General features: G+C 45.6%; 2 protein-coding genes across 7 annotated transcripts in view; both read left to right on the top strand.

Annotated features, from left to right (window-relative positions):
- LOC143837292 (B-cell receptor CD22-like) overlaps window positions 1-14,804 on the top strand; it is a 40,709-nt gene extending 25,905 nt beyond the window's left edge. For all 6 annotated transcript variants that reach the window (XM_077336929.1, XM_077336928.1, XM_077336925.1 and 3 more), the window contains 6 exons: window positions 1,238-1,501; window positions 1,691-1,790; window positions 3,553-3,616; window positions 4,232-4,380; window positions 5,572-5,656; window positions 10,307-14,804. In XM_077336929.1, the coding sequence (XP_077193044.1) occupies window positions 1,238-1,501; window positions 1,691-1,790; window positions 3,553-3,616; window positions 4,232-4,380; window positions 5,572-5,656; window positions 10,307-10,471 (827 nt within the window). In that variant the 3' untranslated portion in view covers window positions 10,472-14,804. The remainder of the gene's footprint in view (window positions 1-1,237; window positions 1,502-1,690; window positions 1,791-3,552; window positions 3,617-4,231; window positions 4,381-5,571; window positions 5,657-10,306) is intronic.
- An 806-nt stretch (window positions 14,805-15,610) lies between these two features.
- LOC143838859 (G-protein coupled receptor 42-like) lies at window positions 15,611-16,558 on the top strand. The gene has a single exon (XM_077340770.1). It carries the CDS (start codon window positions 15,611-15,613, stop codon window positions 16,556-16,558), a length of 948 nt encoding a protein of 315 aa, XP_077196885.1.
- The last annotated feature ends 5,299 nt before the right edge of the window (window positions 16,559-21,857 follow it).

The following is a 21,857-nucleotide window of genomic DNA, read 5'->3' as shown; positions in this document are numbered from 1 at the left end:
TCTTGCACCCACATAGAGTAGCATTTGGCCTGGTGCACCTCATCCACCCCCGATTTGTGCTCCTGCATGGGAGCTGGGGCAGTGAAGTTCCCAGTGCATAAACGGTCATGGAAAGGCAAACAAGGAGATTTATTTAGAAGAAAGAATCAAGTCTACTTCACATGAATATGGCAATAGTGTTCAAGAACCACCCCATTTCAGATTGTGGGTGGAGTATTCCACAAGTGCTTCTCCATGTGAAAAAAAAAATCCCCATGTGCATGGAAAACCAACAGATCATGGTAAAAATATTCCTTGGCAGTTTTATTGCCTCTGTATGAGAGGCAATTTTGTCTTTTTGTGCGGGGAACTCCACACCTAACTTCCAATCCTGGGGTTATGCATAATCTATTTTCTAGGAGATGAGTCTCCTGGAGTTTGAATGAGTGCTACCCTGGGGGCTTAGTTTCACTGAGGCAGGCTCATGGCTTAACGGTGGAGCGTCTGTCTCGTATATGGAAGGTCACTGTTTTAAGCCCTGGAATCTCCAGTTTAAAATACCAATCAGGAAGCAGGTGATGTGAAAGAAGACAAAATATTTATTTATGTATTGAAACATTTATTCCTCACACTTCCTCAAAGGCTTACGATAGTAGTTAAAACCAAAAGTGAAATGACCAACCCCACATCTGTACCTTAAAGATGCCTGCCATTCAGACTCCCTAGGAAGCCCTGTTAAAGAAGCATGCCTTGCAGAACCTCCAGAAGATCACCCCCCTCACCTCTTCAGGGAATCCATTCCACAGAACCATAGCCATGGTGGAGAAGGCTCAGGCTCTGGTTGATGCCAACCTAATGATGGAAAAGGTCCAGATTTTGGTAAAGAATCAGTAATTTGAGGGAACGGGGAAGTTACAATAAGAGGGAACAGCTACAGGAAGTGACTTGGCAGAGGAAAGAAAGAGAAAGAAAGGGAGAGAGAGGTAAAGAGTTCAGGATTTATTTCATCAAGACTATTCCTTATTATCTCTCTCTCAGTTAAAAACTACCCATTTGACATGGGCCTTTTCTCCACAACCTCAATGAACCAACGATGTGACTCAGTAGAGGGAAGCTTCCTGCATTTATATCCATATCCATATCATGAGGCTGATTTGATTTATGTCTTCCTTTCAATCGGCTTGTCTTGAAATGATGTTCAAAGCCCTAGGCCAAATGGTGGGTTACACTGAATGGCTCCTTCTCTTCTCTTGGACAGACAGACCCTGTAATGTCAGTCTGTCTCTGGAGAGGCAGGCAGTTGTGACAGAGGGAACAGATGTCTCACTGCTGTGTGCTGCTGACGCCAACCCACCTCCTTATAATTTTGAGTTGTACCGAGGCGAAGAAAAGCTGAAGGAGGGAAATGGCCGATTCCTGACTCTCCAAAAAGTTCAGGTCGAAGATTCGGGGGAGTATCATTGCAAAGCATACAACACAATTTCCGTGGGCAAATCGCAGCCCCTGATGCTCTCTGTGTCCCGTGAGTAGATATCAGCATCTGAGTTCCACACTGAGATATTAATATGGGATGTTGGATGAACATCCATCATTAAGCTGGTTGCTAGGTTAAATTGTTGGCTGGAGCTGGCATGAGCTTTTCACGGCCTAGAACGAAAGCTGCTTTCAGATGTAGTCCTTGCAAGCCTGTTTTCTTTCTTATGTTGTGCAGACAGCAAAGCTACCAAACTGAAGCATGGCATGATAGGCGTTGGCACCATTCTAAGTTTCATTTTCATGTTGGGCCTGCTCATCTTTGTTCTGAAGGCATGGTGAGCAATATTCTTTCTATGTGGGTACATAAGGGGGCGAATGTTGATTGAAGGAGATATAAACTACCACCTAATCACAGCTTTCTTATGGGAACCCTCTAGGGTTTTCAAGGCAAGAGATGTACAGAGGTGGTCTTCCATTGGCTGCCTAAATTTCCTAGGTGGGTTAACCCTGCTTAGCTGTTGAGGTTGGGCCATCATGGGCCATCCAAATCAGGGTGACATGTCCAAGGTGACATTTTTCTGTTCTCCTGGCCTCCTTGGCTGTACCACATCACTATGAAAAACTGTTGGGGTAGATAGGTTGTGTTCCCCAGATGCCAGGGCTTTGTCCTGATGCAAAGAAGCCTTCTCTTCTCTTGATGCAATAGACTTCTTGCATCTAGAGAAGACACCTAGTGGCTGAGGAAAGTGACAATGGATCCAGCACATTGTGTCACATGAGGGCCGCTCACTATATCAGTTCACAGTTCACATGAGGGCCGCTCACTATATCAAAGAACCGCCGTGATCTCCCAAATGCAGGCTGAACTTTACTTGGACAGGGGGCCCTTCCCAGCATCACTGTATTGCCAGATCAAGATTCATCTGCTGATTTTCTGCAGCTGTTAAAGGCAATTTATGAAACAGGGCAAGCAGGGGCTGTCATTTCCTCTGGTCCACTCACAGATACAGTTGCAAACTGCCTAATCGGTTTCCTACACCAAAACTGGCAGTTGCAGGTTTCCTTGGCACAGAGCTAAATAATATTGCCTGGTAGTTTCTGCAAACCAAACTTCTGTAGATAGGACAGCTAGTTACACCAGAGAAACAGCATGGAAAAGTGGTTAGACCCTTATTTTAATCTTCACTCTTTTTATTGAGGACTCATCGGAATCAGGTCCAGCAGCAGCCCCTGGGAAATTTGCTACCATACAGCTTGCATGCCACATTCAGGACTGGCTGCTTGCAAGCATTCAACAGCAGCCACCCCATGACAACCAGTTGAGTGGAGGGGGCAGAAGTATGGCAGTAGGATCGGGAAGATTCAGGTTTGAATCTTCACTTTGCCACTGTGAGAAAATTCGATTTCTAAATGAGCAACCTCATAGAATGAAAGTTTATTTAAGAAAAATGAAAGCATCAGCAATGAAGGCATAGTCAGGACTGAGGTACAAAGCTTAACACAGGCAATATAGGGGTTCGCTTCCCCCTCCCCTGGGAATTCAAACCAGGCACAAATCAAAAGGGTCAAAACATAGAGATAACTATTTAGCCATCCAAACAACAGGTCTGGTAACTAGGGGTCCTAACCAAAGGTAGGGGGGGGGGAATGTGAAGGGAGGCTAAGGAGTCATAAAACATTGTAGCAGGAAATGACCTTGGGGTGTCAAACCAAAGCATCTGGGTTGCATCAGGGCAAGACAGCTCAGAGCAACACTTTAGCAAGCAACAGAATCATAATGGAAACAGAATAAAATTATGGGGGATTCTGACAGCTGCAGAAGCTCGCTGTGTGACCTGCCTCACTGGGTTGTCGTGAGAATAAAATGACAGGGAGAGGGGAATGATGGGAACTGCACTGGATCTCCATGAGGAAAAAAGGCAGGGTAGAAATGGAGTAGATCAGTGAATGTTGGCAGCTCTACGCCTAGGTCAGCTTCCACCCCACAGCAAGGCACTCTTGATAGGCTGGATCCTGAGGATGTGCCCCACTTTGCTGGAGGGAAGGGGTCTGTTCAGCAGGGCTAGTAATTTCTCACATGTCTTTCAAAACACACAGGAAGAAAAAGAGGGGATCAGGAGTTTCCAGGACAGAGCACTCTGGCTCGTTTTTTGTGAGGAAGGTGAAGTATTATGTTGGATTGGTTCCATTTACAACTTGGAAGGGGAGCTGCTGTGATGGTTTAAAAGAAGAGAGCATGCACTGGCATCCCAGGTTGAGGAATTCCCAGAAATGTTCAGCCATCGCCCAGAGAGGGTGGAATCTGGGGAGAGAACAAAAGTCAGTGGGGATGTGATGTCATTCTAGGACTTTGGTATCTCCTAGACTCTATGGTATACCATAAAGTCTGCCCTCCAAAGGTGTCATTTTCTCTGAGGGAACTAATCTCTGTCATCTGGAGATCAGTTGTAGGACCAGGAGAACTCCAGGCCCTACCTTGAGTTTGAAAACCGTCATTATCTATGATGTGGCCACTGGTTGTAGCAGAATTGATCTACTGAGGCCCACCAAAATTAGACTGGTGTGTCCCCCTATCAATCACTATGTTAAAGCTGAATTGTAGACACAAAAGCAAGGCCCACTTTACCCTGTACACCAACCTCCTCTTGCTGATAACCTTCCTTCGCTGCAGCCTTCCCGTGAAAGCCTGGCCAATAGGGCCAAACACTTGATCTGCATGCAATAAACAGAGGCCTCCCATGCAAGAGGACAAACAATGTGTCTCATTGTGACTTAGCCCAAGCCGGAACAGCTGTGCAACAACCAAGTCCCAGAAGGAGCTGTCAACTCCCTTGCATCCCTGGACGAGGGTTCAGAAGAAGCCGTCAGCTACGCAATGCTTCGCTTCCCCCCTAGTGTTTCCGAGGAGCAGGTTGTTTATGCCAGGTATGGGAGAGGAGATGCTGAGGCATTCCCAGAGAGGCGGTTGATAGAAGGCTATGAGAAAATGCTTGAACTGCTGGACAGGCGGCAGGATATCAACAGAGAATGGCAGATCTTAGCAAGCAGGGCTTGTTTCAGTTTGCCAAAATTCTGTCTTCTATAGCAGAATTCAAGTCACGGAAGCCAGTTGACTAGCTAGAGCAGGGATTGACTAGCTAGAGCAGGAGTAGTCAAACTGCAGCCCTCCAGATGTCCAGGGACTACAATTCCCATGAGCCCCTGTCAGCAAATGCTGGCAGGGGGTCATGGGAATTATAGTCCATGGACATCTGGAGGGCTGCAGTTTGACTACCCCTGAGCTAGAGTGTCCAACTATGCAAGGTAGGCCAGGTTCCTGTCTTTGCAACGTTCTCCTCATGTCTAACCTACTGCACAGTGGGGCGGTGAGAACTGGATAGGGCCTATGTGTACTGCCATAATGTAATAAATTTGCAAATACATTATGGAGTGAGGCTAGGCCCAATTGTGTAGAGCATCTGAGGTCCCAAATTTAGTCCCTGGCATCTTCAGTTCAATGGTAGATAGTGATATGGAAGAGGTGATCTGGTAAGCAATTTCAAGTTTCAAAGCAATTTCAAAGCAATTTTAAAGGCTGCCATATAGAGGATGGAGTAGAGTTGTTCTTTCTCGCCCTGGAGTGACAGACCAGAACCAATGGAATGAAATTAATGCAAAAGAAATTCCGTCTAAGCATCCAGAAGAAGTTCCTGACAGTTAGTGAGGTTTCTCAGTGGAACAGTCTTCCTTGGGAGGTGGTGGGTTCTCCATCCTAGGAGATTTTTAAACAGAGGCTGGAGAGCCATCTGATGGAGAGGCTGATTCTGTGAAGGCTCACGGGGGTGGCAGGTTACAGTGGATGAGTGATAGGGTTATGAGTGTCCTGCATGGTGCAGGGGGTTGGATTAGATGACCCACGAGATACCATCCAACTCTATGATTCTATGATTCTGTGACTTCAGAGACTGCTGCCAGTCAGAGTTGGCAATACTGACCTTGATAGACCAAGCTCAGCATAAAGCATTATGTTATGTTTGTGTTTGTGCAGATATGGAAGTAAATCTGGGCTTAAATTAATAAGAGCCTTTCTTTTTTTCTTATGGTTTCTTCCTAATCCAAATCTGTGATTCCTTACAGGGTCAAAGCTCCAAAAGTTGCACTGGATCCCACAAGTGAAGAAGTGGTCTACAGTATGGTAAAGAAATCTGGAGTCTCCTCAATGGTACATGTCAGACTTAAACCAGAGTTCTCAAGAGTGCAACACAGAATCCTTACTTCCTTACTCCTCCTCCCTTTGTAGCAGATGGAAAGTAAGAGAGAGGCCAATGCAAGTTAAAGGCTCAGGTGGTTGACTGCGAAAAGGTTCAGTATCGCTGCAGTTCAGACACATATTTCTGGTACTACACCGAATTTGGTTGCCACCCTATATATAATTCATGTCAAGAGTTGTAAAGTTTAGAGTGATGGGTTTTTTTTTGGTATCCACACAATGTCATGACCAGTGTTGACTTCTGGTGATGTCATGGGAGATGGAGAGATAGATCTTAATTTCCTCCAACTCTGGGGTTAGAGCTGGGTGTCAAATGAATACAGCAAGGCAGGAGAAGTCATAGCTGCATCTGCTGTGGGAGTTGTGGCTAAGTAGGGGCTTAGTAGTTATCATGTTAGGCTTGGAAGACCTAGGTTCAAATCCCCACTGTTGCTCTTCATCCAAATCACAGCCAGCTTGGTGTAGTAGTTAGGAGTGCAGACTTCTAATCTGGCATGCCGGGTTCGATTCTACACTCCTCCACATGCAGCCAGCTGGGTGACCTTGGGCTCGCCACGTCTCTGATGAAGCTGTTCTGACCAGGCAGTGATATCAGAGCTCTCTCAGCCTCACCCACCTCACAGGGTGTCTGTTGTGGGGAGAGGAAAGGGAAGGCGACTGTAAGCTGCTTTGAGACTCCTTTGGGTAGAGAAAAGCAGCATAGAAGAACCAACTCTTCTTCTTCAGTGATATCATGGCTCTCTCAGTCCCACCTCCCTCACAGGGTGCCTGCTGTGGGGAGAGGAAAAGGCGAATGTAAGCCATTCTGAGCCTCCTTCGGGTAGAGAAAAGCGGCATATAAGAAGCAACTATTCTTCTAAAATGGATGAAGGGAGATCTGTGTTTGGGAAGAGACTATGGCTCAGTGGTAAAGCTTCTGCATGTTCTGCAGAAGATTTCATGTCTAATCCCCTGAATATCCAGTTGAACGGATCAGATAGGAAGTAATGTGAAAGTCCTCTGTTTGAGCCACTGGTGAACCACTGACAGTTTGAGTAGATCATCCTTATATTCATGCGTCTGATTCAGTAGAAGAAAAATAAATAGTAGAAGAAGAAGAGTTGGTTCTTATATGCTGCTTTTCTCTACCCAAAGGAGTCTCAAAGCGGCTTACAATCACCTTCCCTTTCCTCTCCCCACAACAGACACCCTGTGAGGGAGGTGGGGCTGAGAGAGCCCTGATATTACTGAAGAAGAGAATTGGTTCTTATATGCTGCTTTTCTCTTCTAGGAGTCTTACAATCGCTTTCCCTTTCCTCTCCCCTCTCTGTACACCATTCTGAGTTCCCTTGAAGAACTGTAGGATGACAGTACGGTGGATAGCCATGCTGCTAGAAATGGGAAGTTTCTCGGGGACACATTCTGGCAAGCTTTGCAAGAATATTTTTTTAAAAAATAAATCACTTCTTCATTGGCTGTATCACAGAGCAGATTTGGAAGCCCAGCAAATGACTATAGGGCTACGGGAACACACAAATCAAAAACTGCAGAAGCTTAGCATTGGGAGCTCAGGAACATTAGATGGACGATCTAACAGAAAGATTCAGAGTGACAAGCAAATATTTTGGTGCTGTTTTTTTTTTTTTTGACGTTCAGTTCCAGTCTAAAGCAACCAGGCATACCAAGTTCTTCTGTTGTGACACAATTTCCTCTTTTCGGATGCTCTCTTATTAATTCACATGAAACTTTACCCTTTAAATAAAAACTATTTGTCTAAATAAGATAAAAATATGTTTCCTTTTCACGGCCCAGATAGTATCTCTACAGAGCGTAGCAGGCCCAGGGGACTCAGCTTGTCACCAAGAGCTCTACAGAAGTTTTCACCTCATTTTTTTTTCCAGTTCAGCATCTCTGTGATTTTATCAGCTTTGTGATAAGGGGGAATTTGGCAAATTAGGGGATTTGAGGTGAGGCTCAAAGGGAGTCTTTGGGTCTCTGGCTGTGCAGCTTTGGAAGCTGTTGGAGCAAAGAGAAATTATGGATACCAAAACCACCCATCAGACACCCCTCCAAACCGTACTTATATTAATTATAGAATGATTTTTTGAGCTTAACAGCACCTTTAAGACCCACAAAGCTTTATTCAAGTTGTACGTTTTCATGTGAACAGTGGGAATGTGCAAAAAAGAGAGGGCTTTTAAAATTTTGGATCAATTTCACCTGAATCGATGTGGGTAAACCCAAATCCCCTAATCCCTTTATCAACATAGGACATCAGGCTAAGGCGATTCAGCTCCATTATAGCCTAGGGGGCCATTAAAGTCAATGGAAAAGGAGGCCTTTACGTCTGTTACATCAAAAATCACAGAATCAGGTGTGGTTCAAGTATTCATAGGGCCTGTAGCACTAGAGTTAGTTTAAGGATTTGCAGTCTCTTCCAGGTGCAGATGTCCTTCCTCCTTTGGATTTTCTCTTCCCCCACCATGCCTCCAGCGCAGGCCATGTGCAGAGGTTGCTGATGATTGGTTGTCGTGTGTCAGGAATAGCCCCTTTGACTTCCTGTTCTTCCATCTTAACATCCAAATTAGCTAAAGAAGAACCTGTGGTTGCCTTCAGCTGCCATCCCTTCTCCAAATCTGCTGCAGGAATTGAACAGGGGAGGGAGGAGGGGGGAGAGATGCTTGCAAAAAGGCATTGAATGTTGTGAATAGGCTCCACGGGCAATAAACATTAACATGGCTTAGATAGTTAAGTTAGTAAAGCACTTGCCTCTGTAATTACAACCTTATGAATTCAATGCTGGCTGCAAATCTTTACCCCCCCCCCCCCATGTAGGAGTTTTTTTTTTCTTTTTTCAAAAGTAAAAAAGGCTAAAAAATATAAAAGGCGTATTTTAAAAACACGAGCTGTTCAAGAGCAAACAAAATCATGTGTGGGAGAAAATAAAGATCCACAGCCAGCCTTGAAGTCATAAGGCTGTTATCTGAAGTTAAGTGCTTTACTAACCGAGCCACCTAAGCTGTGTGGAGGTTTACTGCCTATGGAGCCTATTGACAACATTCACTGCCTTTTTGCAAGCATTTCTCCCCCCTCCCCTCTTCCCTATGAAAAGGTGCAGCCAATTGGGAGATGGCAGCTGAAGGCAACCACACTTTCTGATATGAGTGCTTCTCACATGACTTTTGGAGCCTGGAAAAGCAGGAAAAAATACTTCTACAGCCCAAAAGTCTAGACACAATGAAGCCAGTGCTGAATAGGAGGAATAGGAAGTCAAAGGGGCTGCTCCTGCTGTACACCAACCAACCCAAAATAGAAAAATTCAACCAGTTGGCTATTAAAAACATTAATCTGTTTTTGTTTATAATTGTTTCAATTTATTCAAAAATATAACTTCAACAATTAATATTCAATAGATATTGTTATATCTGTGATGTTATATGCATGAAAATATAAATCAAACCAAAAAGAGTTCCGGATCAATACAATTTTTTCTCAATATCCCATTTTCAGTGTTTTCTTCTTCTTCAGTGTTTTTTCTCAAACAAATTATTACAACAAATATTAGTATTTACATGTGTAATATTCCCTTACATAAAGCTAACAAACTTCCTTCTACTTCTAAATGAGTCGTGTCTCACAATCATCAAGTATTTCTGTGAGAAAATATACAAATCCAGAGTAAAACTTTCTGTGCAAATACATAGCAAAACACGTCAACACAGCCATCATTAAGGTGCCTCCTGCTGGTTACAGCCTCGGGGACTGTTTATGTGGTAAGAAATGGTTATGCAACTGGCAGGAGCCAACTTGCTGTCATGTTTGGCTATGTATTTGCACAGAAACGGATTACTTCTTTGATAGCCAACTGGTCGAATTTTTCAATGTTAGATACTTCTAGGTTGTGCGATTCGGCTGCTTCGGTGGCCATTCCATCCGGAGGGAATGGCCGCTGAAGCGTCCGAATCGCACAACCCTAGATACTTCCATTTGACCAGCCCTCTTTTGCGCACACCAACCAATCAGCAGAAACCAGCTCAAAAAAAAAAAAGAGGGGTGTGTGTGAGGGAATATTGCCAATCAGATTTTTCTTATTAGTGTGCAGAATTAAACTGCAATTTGTAAGAGAAAATCCAAAAAAGGAGATAGGTGCAAAGTGCAGGACCAGATGCAAACAGGATGTGGGTGAAAGAATTACTGCTTCAATTCAGTAAAAACTGAAATTAAACTCTGAATGCAGACAATGCCCAGGTAAAAATACTGTCCACTTATCATAACGGAACTGACCCCTCTTTTGTGCCTCTTTGTTTCATTTGTCTGCTTTCCACAGTGCAGTCAGTTGTAGCATGGATTCTTGCTGGAAGTTTTCAATAGACCTTTTATCAGTACTGTATAAATCATTGATACAAATAATATACCCAGAATGTGGGTTTACTGATAGCCTAATACTGTCAAAAAATTCAGTCTACGGAAATGAAAAAGGACATGAAAATAAGGCGTCACAGTTTCCATTTGTGTAGGGGAGAAGTGAACCGTCCTTAGCCGAGCTAGAAAATGAGCATTTTGCATGGGGGAGGAGATCTATTTTAACCAAGCTGAATTTTTTATTATCTTCTTCTGCTCTAGGGAGACACCAAGAATGACTATGAGAATGTGGTGGCCCAGAAAGAAGAGGAAGTGCATTACTCCTCCCTGGTGAACCTGGCCCCGCGGCCCTGCCCCACCTACAGAGATTCAGAGACTGATTCGGAATCAGAGGAGAGCATCCAATACGCATCTCTCAAGCACTGACTCTGGGGGAGCAGTGGAGAGCTGAAGAGCTTCTGAATGGACTCCTGGGTCTATATTGCAGCTACTTTCCAGCAGCCTGGAGACATAGTAGGCGGGTGGAGGGCTGGCAGAGAAAATTTCCCTGGACTGGGAGACTCGGTCCATCAACATCACTATTGCCTACTCAGGTGGGCAGTAGCTCTCCAGGAGCATTTCCGCACTAAAAACTTTGCTGCCCTGACTCCCGTACAGGAGCACAAATATGGGGCGGACAAGGTGTACTGGACCAAGTGCTCCCCCGTGTGGGAACAGGATGAGGCGGGGTAACCTGTCTCATCTCAAACTCCAGCCTGCAGCCTGGTGCAAATCCTCCAGTGAGGAAATGGTCCAGGTCTCAGGCAAAGACTTTCCACCTGGTCTTTTTAGCTGGAGATTCTGGGGACTGAAACCGGTGCCTTCTGCACTTCAATCCAGGCTGAGTCAGTTTTGCATGTGGCAGCCAGGACAAGAGTGGTAGAATGTGTGTGGGGGTAGTGATGCTCTGGGAGGGCTTTGGGAGTTCTGGCCCTGCTGCTGATCCTCCTGTTGGCCCTTGGGTTTTAGCTGCTGTGCTACACAGAGTGCTGGACTAGGATCTAACCTGGTTTCTCTTCTATGCTTGTGTGTGCGCTTGGGCAGTGGTGGCAGCTTTCAACTTCCTACATCTCAGCACAAGATAGTGATGGAGACAGTTCCCATGTTGTATCTGTTCTGTGTGTTCTTGCTGGCAAGCACTACTTATACTTTCCCCAACCTGACAACCTTTGGAGTGGTGCTTCTCTAATGGTGTCCTGGATCAGCTTCAGAAGGGGCTGGAGGAAAAGGAAGCTATTAGACGCTCTGTGTGGACACATGATGCTGCACAGTGCTGAATACCTGGTCCATCAACTTCTCCACTGTCTACTCAGGTGGGCAGTAGCTCTCCAGGCCTCAGGTAGAGACCTGCCTCCTGATCCTTTTAGCTGGAGATGTTGAGGATTGAAACTGGCATCTTCTGCATGCCAAGGAGACGCTCTACCTCTGAGCCACAGTTCCTCCATAAGGTTAGGCACCAACAGGTCTCATCCATCATTGATCCCCTCTTTCTATCTGAGCAGTTATATCATTCCATAGAGGGAGGATACATGAGGCTTCCCTGCATGGCAGCTCTCAGGCATGGGGGAATCCTAGAAGCATCACCATTGCCTGGAAGGCAACAGTCCCACCCATGAGCTGTGGTTGGGTGGGCAAACCGAGAGGGTAAGACTAAAGAAAGCTGTACTCATTACCCGGTCAGGCAGTTGCTTGGAGGATGCTACCAAGCTGGCAACTCTTCACCTCCCTGAGTAGAAAAGGAGAAGATTTGGCTGTCATAAAGATTGCTAATGGCTGAATAGAATCTCGACTCGTGCATGCAGACTTTCAGGTAGAAAGTCCCCATCTATGAAAAATCCAAATGGCAGAATCAAGGAGGGAGTCAGGATCGAATTTGGTGGCTCATGTCTGGATTTGCAGGGTGATCTGGGAAACGAGAAATAAATCTAGGGGTAAGCATCAATAGTAAATTAGCTCTACCAGGCTGGCCTTTACCAGGTTTTCAAGACTAGTTAGGCAATACCGTACAGTTTTACTTGCTGGTTCAGTAAAATATTGGACATCTGGGATCCTGTGGTATTGCATCTTAACTGCCTTTTCCAGCAGACTGCTTTATGGTAGAATGCTTCTTGTCAGAATGATGGATTTCCAACAGCTTTCCAGCAGTTTTGCAGCAGTGTGTTTTGGTCATATGTAGACTGTTTTCAGGTGTGGGCTAGGCAACTTCCCCTGGAAAGGCTGAAGAGGTGCTAGACCTCAACAACAAAAACAAGTTAGAATAAGATCGCTGTGTTGTTATTTGATTGTAGCAGCCTCTGCTTTGCCCTGGAGCTTCCCTGTAGTACTTGAAAATAAACAGTTCGTATTTAAGTGCAGAGGTGTCTCTTGGGCGGTGTCTGCAGTTTCCAAACGCTGCTTGTTCACATCTCTTGTAATGTGCCAGGTATGTAAACAGGGACATGCTGCAAGCAATTCTCCTGCTCCTCCTGCATGAACGGCCAGAAGCCTCATCGATCAAAGTGTTTTATGGGCTATTAGTGAGGGCAGCAGCGGAGCAAATCAACAAACACTGCAACATGGTGGGAGGGGGGGAGGCTCATCTGTGACTCGAAAGGAGCACAAACAACATCTGTAGTCAGAAGGGGCGTGAAAGCCTATCAATGCTCCTGGTTTAAGGGCCACATTTGTGTCACTTAGGCAGGGACACACCTCTCACGTCAACCTTCCCGCACTTTATGGGACGGCTGTAAATGCTACGACCTTTGCACATAAGCCATGCACTTATGCCATAAATGGTGTGCGATCCTCTCAGAATGTTTTGTGGACAGCAAAGTGGAGGCAAGCAACCTGTGGGGGACAAAGTGCTTCAGTTTTTGGGGAGCACTGTTGATGGAGTAAAATCTGGAAACTTCTCGAGGTCAGAAGATCCCCCCCCCAAGAGGATTATTGCTTCTGAGGCTGCAGGGAAGTCTTAGTGAAAAAGTTCTTGTTGGGTCCCTGCCCTAACGAAATTTACCACCTCAGACTCAAAGCTGCAGAAGAATATCAGGGAAATATCACCTTGTGGGCGGGGAATGTAACGGCCTGCCTCTTTCATGATGGTTTTCTTTAGAGGTGAGGGTTTCCATCAGAGCACGCTTCCGCCCTGATGCGCCAAAATCAGTTTCCTCGCCTTGGCGGAAATGAGTAGGTGGATGTGTCATGTAGCATCAATGCAGTGCGATTGTCATAATGGCTTGTAATCCCCAGCTGATGGTGGGAGGGTCAAAGTCCGGTGGACATGGATTAGAGATCGAAGGAATCGAAGAAAGTGATTCATGACGCTGGAGAAAAAGAAGATGAGCTATCAGGCTCTGGATTTCATAGACAAATGCGGGAAGAATGAGGTCCAGGGGTGAAGAGTCGGAGTAGGGAATAGGTGTAGGAAAGAAAGAGGAGTCTTGGATGAAATGGTAGTGAGGAACTTGGGGTTAAAAACTGTCTTTCAGTCTTTCGCTACCACAAGACAAAGCAATCCGCCACTAAAATCACCTTATAAAACAGTAGAAGACTGATTGATTGGAAATGAAGAATGAAATCCTTAAAAAAACCAAAATACTTTACCGGAACTAAGTCCCTTGGCCAAAGTAGGCTTCCGATCAGATCGGCTTGTGACTTGATCTTCATACCTACCAATGACATTAGCCATGATGGATGGCCCAGTGGAATCTCCAGATTCAGAAATAGTCTATCTGTAACTTCACTTGCTATGGTGGGGGGGACCACAAACAATGGCCTTTGCCTTCCTGCCCTGATTTGGCCTTTGCTGAGTCATCTTAGTTAGACAATGCAGGAAATACGTGACTGTAAGGTAATGGCAGTGTAATGGAATTTTGAGTTTAGCTCCCTGGCCTTGGGACAAGATAGTTACCAGCAATTCCCTTGGATCTATCAGATGGATGCAGTTCTAGATGGTGATATAATTGCTCGGTCCAGAACTGTCCCTCTTTTTAAACATTTCAAGAGAATTCACTGCAGATCTTCACATCTGGAGAGTCTGCCATCCTTAACACTCAGGATGGCATTTACTCATTTAAGGTTCCAATCCTTACCCATAGCAGTGCGTAGTGGTCGGTTCTCCCATCTCCCCCTAATATGAATGCACCTGCAAATGTGATAGGGGAGTGATTGAGGACCTCACACACTATGTAATGGACTGCCCCCTCTATGATGAACCAAGAGGCAAGTTTATTAAAAGAATACTCCCTACCACTTCAGGCCTCTCAAAAACTGAGTATTGTCTGATTTTTATTGTCTGATATCAATGCCTACGTTACCAACAGAGTTGCACTGTTTGCTCTCGCAGCCAGGAAAATCAGGTCCAAATTGTGCAATTAGGATTAAAACCCTAATCATTATGGTTCCTTTTATCTGTGTAACTTTTTATTACTTTTATTACTCCCTGTGATTTTATTAGTTTGAGGTCTTAATTTTAATTGACTTTTGTACTGTACAGTCAATTTACTGGAAATGGCCAGTGGCCGACTAATAAACTAAATCTGAATCTGAATTCCCCTGTAAGAATGTTTCACAGTTGTATGGAGACAGATGGGGCAAGCAGCATATGGCGAGGTGAGAGCCTTCGATCACTGACACAGGCAGTTTTCAAAAGGGTAGCCGTGTTGGTCTGAAGTAGCACAATAAAATCAGAGTCCAATAGCATCCTTAAGACCAACAAAGATTTATTCAGGGCGTGAGCTTTCGAGGGCAAGCACTGTATGTCAGAAATCTTTGTTAGTCTTAAAGATGCTACTGGACTCTGATTTTACAGGCAGCTTTGTTTCTCCTTGTGTTTTTGTAAACTACAACTGAATTCCAGGGGATTGATTGGCTATTTTGACAAAGAATGATCTTTCGATGTATTTGGTTGTATGACGCAGTCTACTAATGTAACAGAACTGATTTTTGCTATATATTCCATGTCATGTAAGAAGTTCATAGTGCTTGCACTCTCAGGCCCTGAATAAATCTTTGTTGATCTTAAAGGGGCTACTGGACTCTGGTTTTATTGTACTCCTTCAGACCAACATGGGTATGCATTTGAATCTATGCTATGCGGACATTTCTTCTAATACAGAAGGACTGTTGTTATGTTTCTGCCATAGGTTATTGACACTATTTGTGTTTTAGCCAGGGGCTGACTGAGCACCCAATTTTTTCCCCTTTCAGTGCAGGAGCCTTAGGGTGAGGAGGACCCATTTCTATTTCCTAGCCATTTGCTTCTTCCTCATTTCGGCTCCCAGGTTAATTCAAGTGTATCCAGAAGCCTGCTGGGCCATGAACAACTTCTGCTTTTTGCTTGGCTTTCCTGGCGTTTATGGCTTTATTGCTCTGGCTCACGGTCACCCCCACTGAACAATCTCTCATGGTCCATTTCATGTTCAGCCCTGCTCGCTTTCCTCACCAGCTGCATTTGTCACTCTGACCACTGACACCGACCCAGAGACATGCCCAGCATGAGACAGAGGATGGATAGAGGGGGAAAGGTAAGCGTCTGATCCTGATGTGATGGAAGTCTTGGAGGTCATCTCTTTGGTGGTCTACGGGGCTACCATAGTGCTGGGGCTGCCCTCCAATGCCCTGGCCCTCTACATCTTCTATTCCCAAGCCAAGATTCGCCTGACACCCAACCTCATCTACATGATTAATCTCTGCCTCTCCGACTTGGTCTTTGTTCTCTTCTTGCCGCTGAAGATGCTGGAGGTGGGGAAAGTGGAGCGGCCCATGCCGAGCTTCCTCTGCCCTCTTTACAACCTTATCCACTTCGGCACCATCTACACCAGCGCCTGCTTCCTGACGGCCGTCGGCGTAGGCCGTTACCTGGCTGCCGTCTATCCCATCCACTACCAGGTTTACAAGAAGGCTTGTTACTCGTGCCTGATCTCGCTGGGCATATGGTGCCTGGTGGGATCTCATGGGCTTCTCATCTTTGCCCTTGAGACTGCCAGAGACATCAACTCCACCCTGTTTGCAGGCAACGACACCTCTTGCTTCAGTGGACTGTCTGAAGCCCAGCTGGCCTTGTTGGCCCCTGTGCGGCTGGAGCTGTCCGTGGTACTGTTCTTCCTGCCTTTGGCCATCACTTCTTTCTGCTATGCCGGTTGCATTCGTGTCTTGGTCGGGTCACACCTTCAGAAACGGAAGAAGTGGCGTGCAGTGAGGGTAGCGGTAGCCACTCTCATAGTCTTCGTCCTCTGTTTTGGCCCTTATAATGTATCCCATGTAGTGGGCTTCATCCAAAGGACAGAGGTTTGGTGGCGTGATGTGGCCGTGCTCCTCAGTGCATGTAATGCTTTTCTGGACCCTCTCATCTTCTATTTCCTCTCTTCGGCCATGGATGATGGGATCACTCGAGTTTGGCTTTCCTTGAGACAGAAATACAGCTCCATCAGGCTGAAGATCACCTTAGCCCATGACAAAGCAAGGAGTCAACAGCCACCTTCTGGTGTTGCCTGAGATGTCTTCTTCTTCACTGTGCTCACAGTGGCCACCAAAACCTCAGGAGAGAAGCAGATGATGCTCTCAGGATTATAACAGTTTGGAAAGGTTACCCAGCACCTGAAATGAAAATAGGATGTGCTGAACACGTGCTGGTATACCTCCTGATGACACCTGTTTTTTTGGCACAGTGTGACAGAGTGTTTGGACTGGATGGGCCATTGGCTTGACCCAACAGGACTTCTCTTGTGTTCTTATGACATATCCAAAGGTCATCTCAAGTATTGATTGGTGTGGCGGTGGTCTAGGCCAAAGAAATGAGACCTCTGATTTTTCTTGGTTATGGTGAACTGTCCAGGGCTCTGAGAAAGATTAAACACAGGTGGGATAATTTGGGATGTTCTATGAAAATGAAGAAGCTAGTCATGGATGCTGGTGGATCAGGAGCTGGGGGATGACAATAATCTTGAGTTGCAAAATGAATTGATCAATCAGGGATAAAGTAGCCATGACTAATTTTCCAGTTTTTACTTTAAAGCAGTAGCAGGAGCAATCCAAATCTGCCTGGAGCAGTGCATGGGGAATTTAATCCTTCCCCTATGTCATTTTCCTGATCTAAGTTTTGGAGGGTGGCCATGCTGGTCTGCATCAGAAGAGCTAAATTTTCAAGATATGAACTTTTGAAGGTCAAAGCTCTCTGCATTTATATCTGATGAAGAGTGCTCATATCCCCCACCTAAATTTAATTTGTCTCCAAAGAGTTATTGTATGGAACTCCAGATTATTCATGTTCTTGGTTGTCTGGAGTCCAATTGTAACAGCAGGAGATCTCCAGGTGCTACCTGGAGAATGGCAACACTAATCATGTGTGGGAAGAAGACCTCCCTAGTCATGCTTTAGACCAGGGGTAGTCAAACTGTGGTCCTCCAGATGTCCATGGACTACAATTCCCATGAGCCCCTGCCAGCGAATGTTGGCAGGGGCTCATGGGAATTGTAGTCCATGGACATCTGGAGGGCCGCATTTTGACTACCCCTGTGACTATTCAGGAAACACATGTAAGCAAACAATCCAGGAAGTGTTTGGGTTATAGTATCTATTAGACTGAAAATATTTCCAGAGTAACCTGGGAGTTATTGATTCTAGAGGAAATGAGTAACCCAACTCTATATGGATCTATGGAACAGGCTTAAATGACTCACCTATGGTCATTCTTCAAAGGGAGAAGAAGGCTTAGAAGTCCTGGACCAGGGCCAAGACCTTGCTCCTGATTCTCCAGGTTTAAATCTCAGAGACTTCAGATTAATGCCTCAAAATGTGAATTAAGTTAAAGGGTTGGTGGGAGAAAGGCTTTTCCTTTATGGATCTGGACCACCACCATATGAGTTACTTATGGCACCATCCCACGCAGAATTACACTCTTCTTCATCCCTTTTAGAGGCAGCTAGTAATAGTTAAGAGCGACAGCCTCTAATCTGGAAATCCAGATTTGATCCCCCACTTCTTCTCCTCATGCAGCCAGCTGGGTGACCTTTAGCCAGTTACAGTTCTCTCAGAACTTTCTCATCCCCACCTCCCTCACAGGGTGTCTATTATGGGGAGAGGAAGGGTGGGCTATTGTTAGCCTCTTGGAGACTCCTTCAGGTAGTGAAAAGCAGGGTACAAGAAACCAGCTGTCCTTCTGCCTCTTCTCTATGAGCTGTGAAGCTCCTAGACTGAGAACAGCATACCTCAAAGACAAGACCCCAGAGAACCAGCCAGAATCACCGCCTGACTTTGGAACTGGATTGAAAAAGTCGGATCAATCACCGATCCCGATATAACCCACAAAGCTATAATGCTGCTGCCACCGCTGGCATCTGAGCATTGGATCCCAGACCATCCTGTGAGGTTTCTTCTCTCCAGAAAAGACACTGCCGGGAATAACCTTGCCCCAGGACATAGACAATGTGCAGCTCAGATATCAATCAATCAATATTTATTCACGGTCATTCAGACCAAAACCCAAATACATGCAGTTAAAACCAAGACAATCCAAAAAGCAGGAAAACTGCCAATGCTATAAAAATGTTAAAAGTCTGACATCATAGTCAGTATTTAAAACATACTTTAAGTTACCAGTTTAAAAAAAAAAATGGCTTTGTACTTATAGGGTTGGATCTCAGCTCAGATAGTTTCATCCTAGGCATTAGCATAACCACTGAGACTGGGCATTGTGTAGCCACTGAGCTGTGAATCTGAGAATCCTTGGTTTGAATCTCACCTGTGCCACCTGGTGGCGTTAGATGTGCCTCCCTCTCTTACCTGTAGCATGAATGCAGAGCACTGTGACAAGGGCCTGACCTACAGAGCGGTTGTGATGTTTCTCCAAAGCGTGTGCAGAGCTTTGCACTCTTGGAGCTGCTGGATAAATGCTGATTATTCTGTGATTAACACAGACATTGCAGATAGGCAATGCTTCTTTTATTTTATTTTTGTAGCTGTAACAATATTATCCGGAGGGAAATCCTGCCAGGGGGTGAGGTAGCTGTTTGGATAGACTCCCTGTTTTGTGACGTTGCTGAGAGGAGAAGAGGCTATGGGAGGTGATTGCAAAAGCGCTGCACGATCCCCTTTCCCTTTCCAAAGGTTGTTCTTTCATGCAACGCTCACACAAAAGGATCCAAGCTATGATTAGACATGTGTTACTCGATGCAAAATGCCCACCTCCTGGTTGATCCTAAAAGCAGTGGGCCAGGCCTCTGGGATCAGTTAGCCTCTCAAGTTACAGCTCGGTGTCTGGCCAAGTGGCAGCCAACTGATGTTGACCCCAGAGGGTTATCAAGGCAAGAGAGGAATGGAGGGGGTATGGCATGGCCTGCCTCTGTGGAGCAACCCTGGGGCTGACCCTCTTTAGCAACTGAGCACTGATGAGATTGGCCTAGCCTGTGCCGTCCAGGCCGATATGTTCCTTTTGCAGATGATAATTCCAGAGGAGAAGCTGTTTTGGTCTGTCTCTGCTTTGACTCCCCAAAGTTATCACCCTGAAACTCCTGATGGTGTCTGAGGTGGTGCTAGACTCAGAGACCCAGCTTGGCATAGTGGTTAGGAGTGCGGACTTCTAATATGGCGAGCCAGGTTCGATTCCCCGCTCCCCCACATGCAGCCAGCTGGGTGACCTTGGGCTTGCCACAACACTGATAAAGCTCTGCTGACCGAGCAGTGATATCAGGGCTCTCTCAGTCCCACCTTCCTCACAGGGTGCATGTTGTGGGGAGAGGAAAGGGAAGGCGACTGTAAGCCGCTTTGAGACTCCTGAGAGCCAGTTTGGTGTAGTGGTTAGGAGTGCGGACTTCTAATCTGGCATGCCAGGTTCGATTCTGCGCTCCCCCATATGCAACCAGCTGGGTGACCTTGGGCGCGCCACAGCACTGATAAAACTGTTCTGACCAAGCAGTGATATCAGCGCTCTCTCAGCCTCACCCACCCCACAGGGTGTCTGTTGTGGGGAGAGGAAAGGGAAGGCGACTGTAAGCCGCTTTGAGCCTCCTTCGGGTAGGGAAAAGCGGCATATAAGAACCAACTCTTCTTCTTCTTCTTCTCTCTCAGTCCCACCTTCCTCACAGGGTGTCTGTTGTGGGGAGAGGAAAGGGAAGGCGACTGTAAGCCGCTTTGAGCCTCCTGAGGGTAGAGAAAAGCGGCATATAAGAACCAACTCTTCTTCTTCTTCCAAATATAACCACTGCAGCCAAGCTAGACAGAAATCAAATTGCATCTTAAAGGCTAACAAAATTTATTCCAGCTCAAGCTTTTGTGAGTCAGAGCTTACTTCACTGGATGCATGAAATGTCCATCTAGAGCAGCTACATGAAGCTACACATTTAAAGTATAAATTTAATTGCTGACAAATGTGTTTATTTTGTCTTTGTTGTTCTGTTTGCAGCATAGGTGGCCTGGTTTTGTACATTTGTGTCAATCGTTTAACGCTTGTGTATGGTGGATGTATAGTGTATCCTGGGACTTTTGAGGGATTTTTAAATGTGCAAACAGGGTAATAATACATGCTAAACACACAATATGAAAGGTCTAATACTTGTCTTAACAATTTGGATGCCTGGGGCAGGGAGATGTAATCACATGGCAAACAGAAACAGCTCGGTTTGTTCTCCTGGAATGGTACCTCAAATAGGTAGCTAAAATGTTGGGCCTATAGCTTATTTCAAGGCTACATACCCAAGCACACCTCCTGGGAAACTGCTGGAGATTCATATTGAGGGTTACATAGGAAATTATTGATCTAATTCAGGGAACTTCTAGAGAGAAATTCTTGCTCTTTCCAAGGGTTGTTCTTTCATACAACATGCATACAAAAGGATCCAGGCTACGATTAGCCGTTTGCTATTCAATGCAAGACAAACAGATACTTCACTGAAGGAATCCTCCCAAAGCAATCTGAAATAAAACCAACAACATTGTATTTGAGGAAGTGTGCACACACATGAAAGTCCATACCTTTAATAAAACTTTGTGGGTCTTAAAGGTACTACAGATTTGGTAAAATAAAACCCATCATTCTTATGCCATACCAGACTGAAAACCCCTGACGGTTGTGTTGACAGAACGGTGACTTTAAAGACACAGTAAACAATACTTAGGAGTTCAAGGATCACAACCATAGTTAACAGAGAATGAGGAGACTCAGTTGCTATGCATATATTTGTTGACAGATGGCAGTGTTTCACCAATCGTTCAAAACGAAACTATAAAGCAGGGATTCAGGAGGGAACCATATTGGTCCAAAGCAGCAGAACAACACTTGGGATTCCAGTGAGCACCTTTAAGCTCAACAAAGTTTTATTCAAGGTACTAGAATTAAAGCCCATTGTAGCTGATACCACGGGCACTATCAGGGAGGATAGGGAAAATAGCAAAGAGAGAGGGAGGTAGAAAGGAAGAGAATGATTAAGATAGAGAGAGGCACTCATGATCTTCGAGGTCCTGGAGCTGCTGCAGGTGGACTTACTGTCCACCTGCAGCTTGTGCAGAGGGCCTGGGGGAGGCAGGGTGCCAAGTGGGGGGAGGCAGATCCAGGTGAGGGAACTCTTGGGGATTTGGAGCTTGGAGTCTGGGGAGAAAAAGAAGAAGAGTTGGTTCTTATATGCTGCTTTTCTCTACCCGAAAGAGGCTTAAAGCGGCTTACAACTGCCTTCCCTTTCCTCTCCCCACAACAGACACCCTTAGCTTAGAGAGCCTTGATATTCCTGCTCGGTGAGAACAGCTTTATCAGTGCTGTGGTGAGCCCAAGGTCACCCAGCTGGTTGCATGTGGGGGAGTGCAG

The sequence above is a fragment of the Paroedura picta genome, chromosome 5 (assembly GCF_049243985.1).
Source record: "Paroedura picta isolate Pp20150507F chromosome 5, Ppicta_v3.0, whole genome shotgun sequence".
NCBI classification, from domain to species: domain Eukaryota; kingdom Metazoa; phylum Chordata; class Lepidosauria; order Squamata; family Gekkonidae; genus Paroedura; species Paroedura picta.
This window is presented reverse-complemented; position numbering and strand designations above follow the sequence as displayed.

Bases quoted from the DNA above. Each gene is read 5' to 3' on its own strand.
- LOC143838859 (XM_077340770.1), top strand. From the start codon at position 15,611: ATGGAAGTCTTGGAGGTCATCTCTTTGGTGGTCTACGGGGCTACCATA.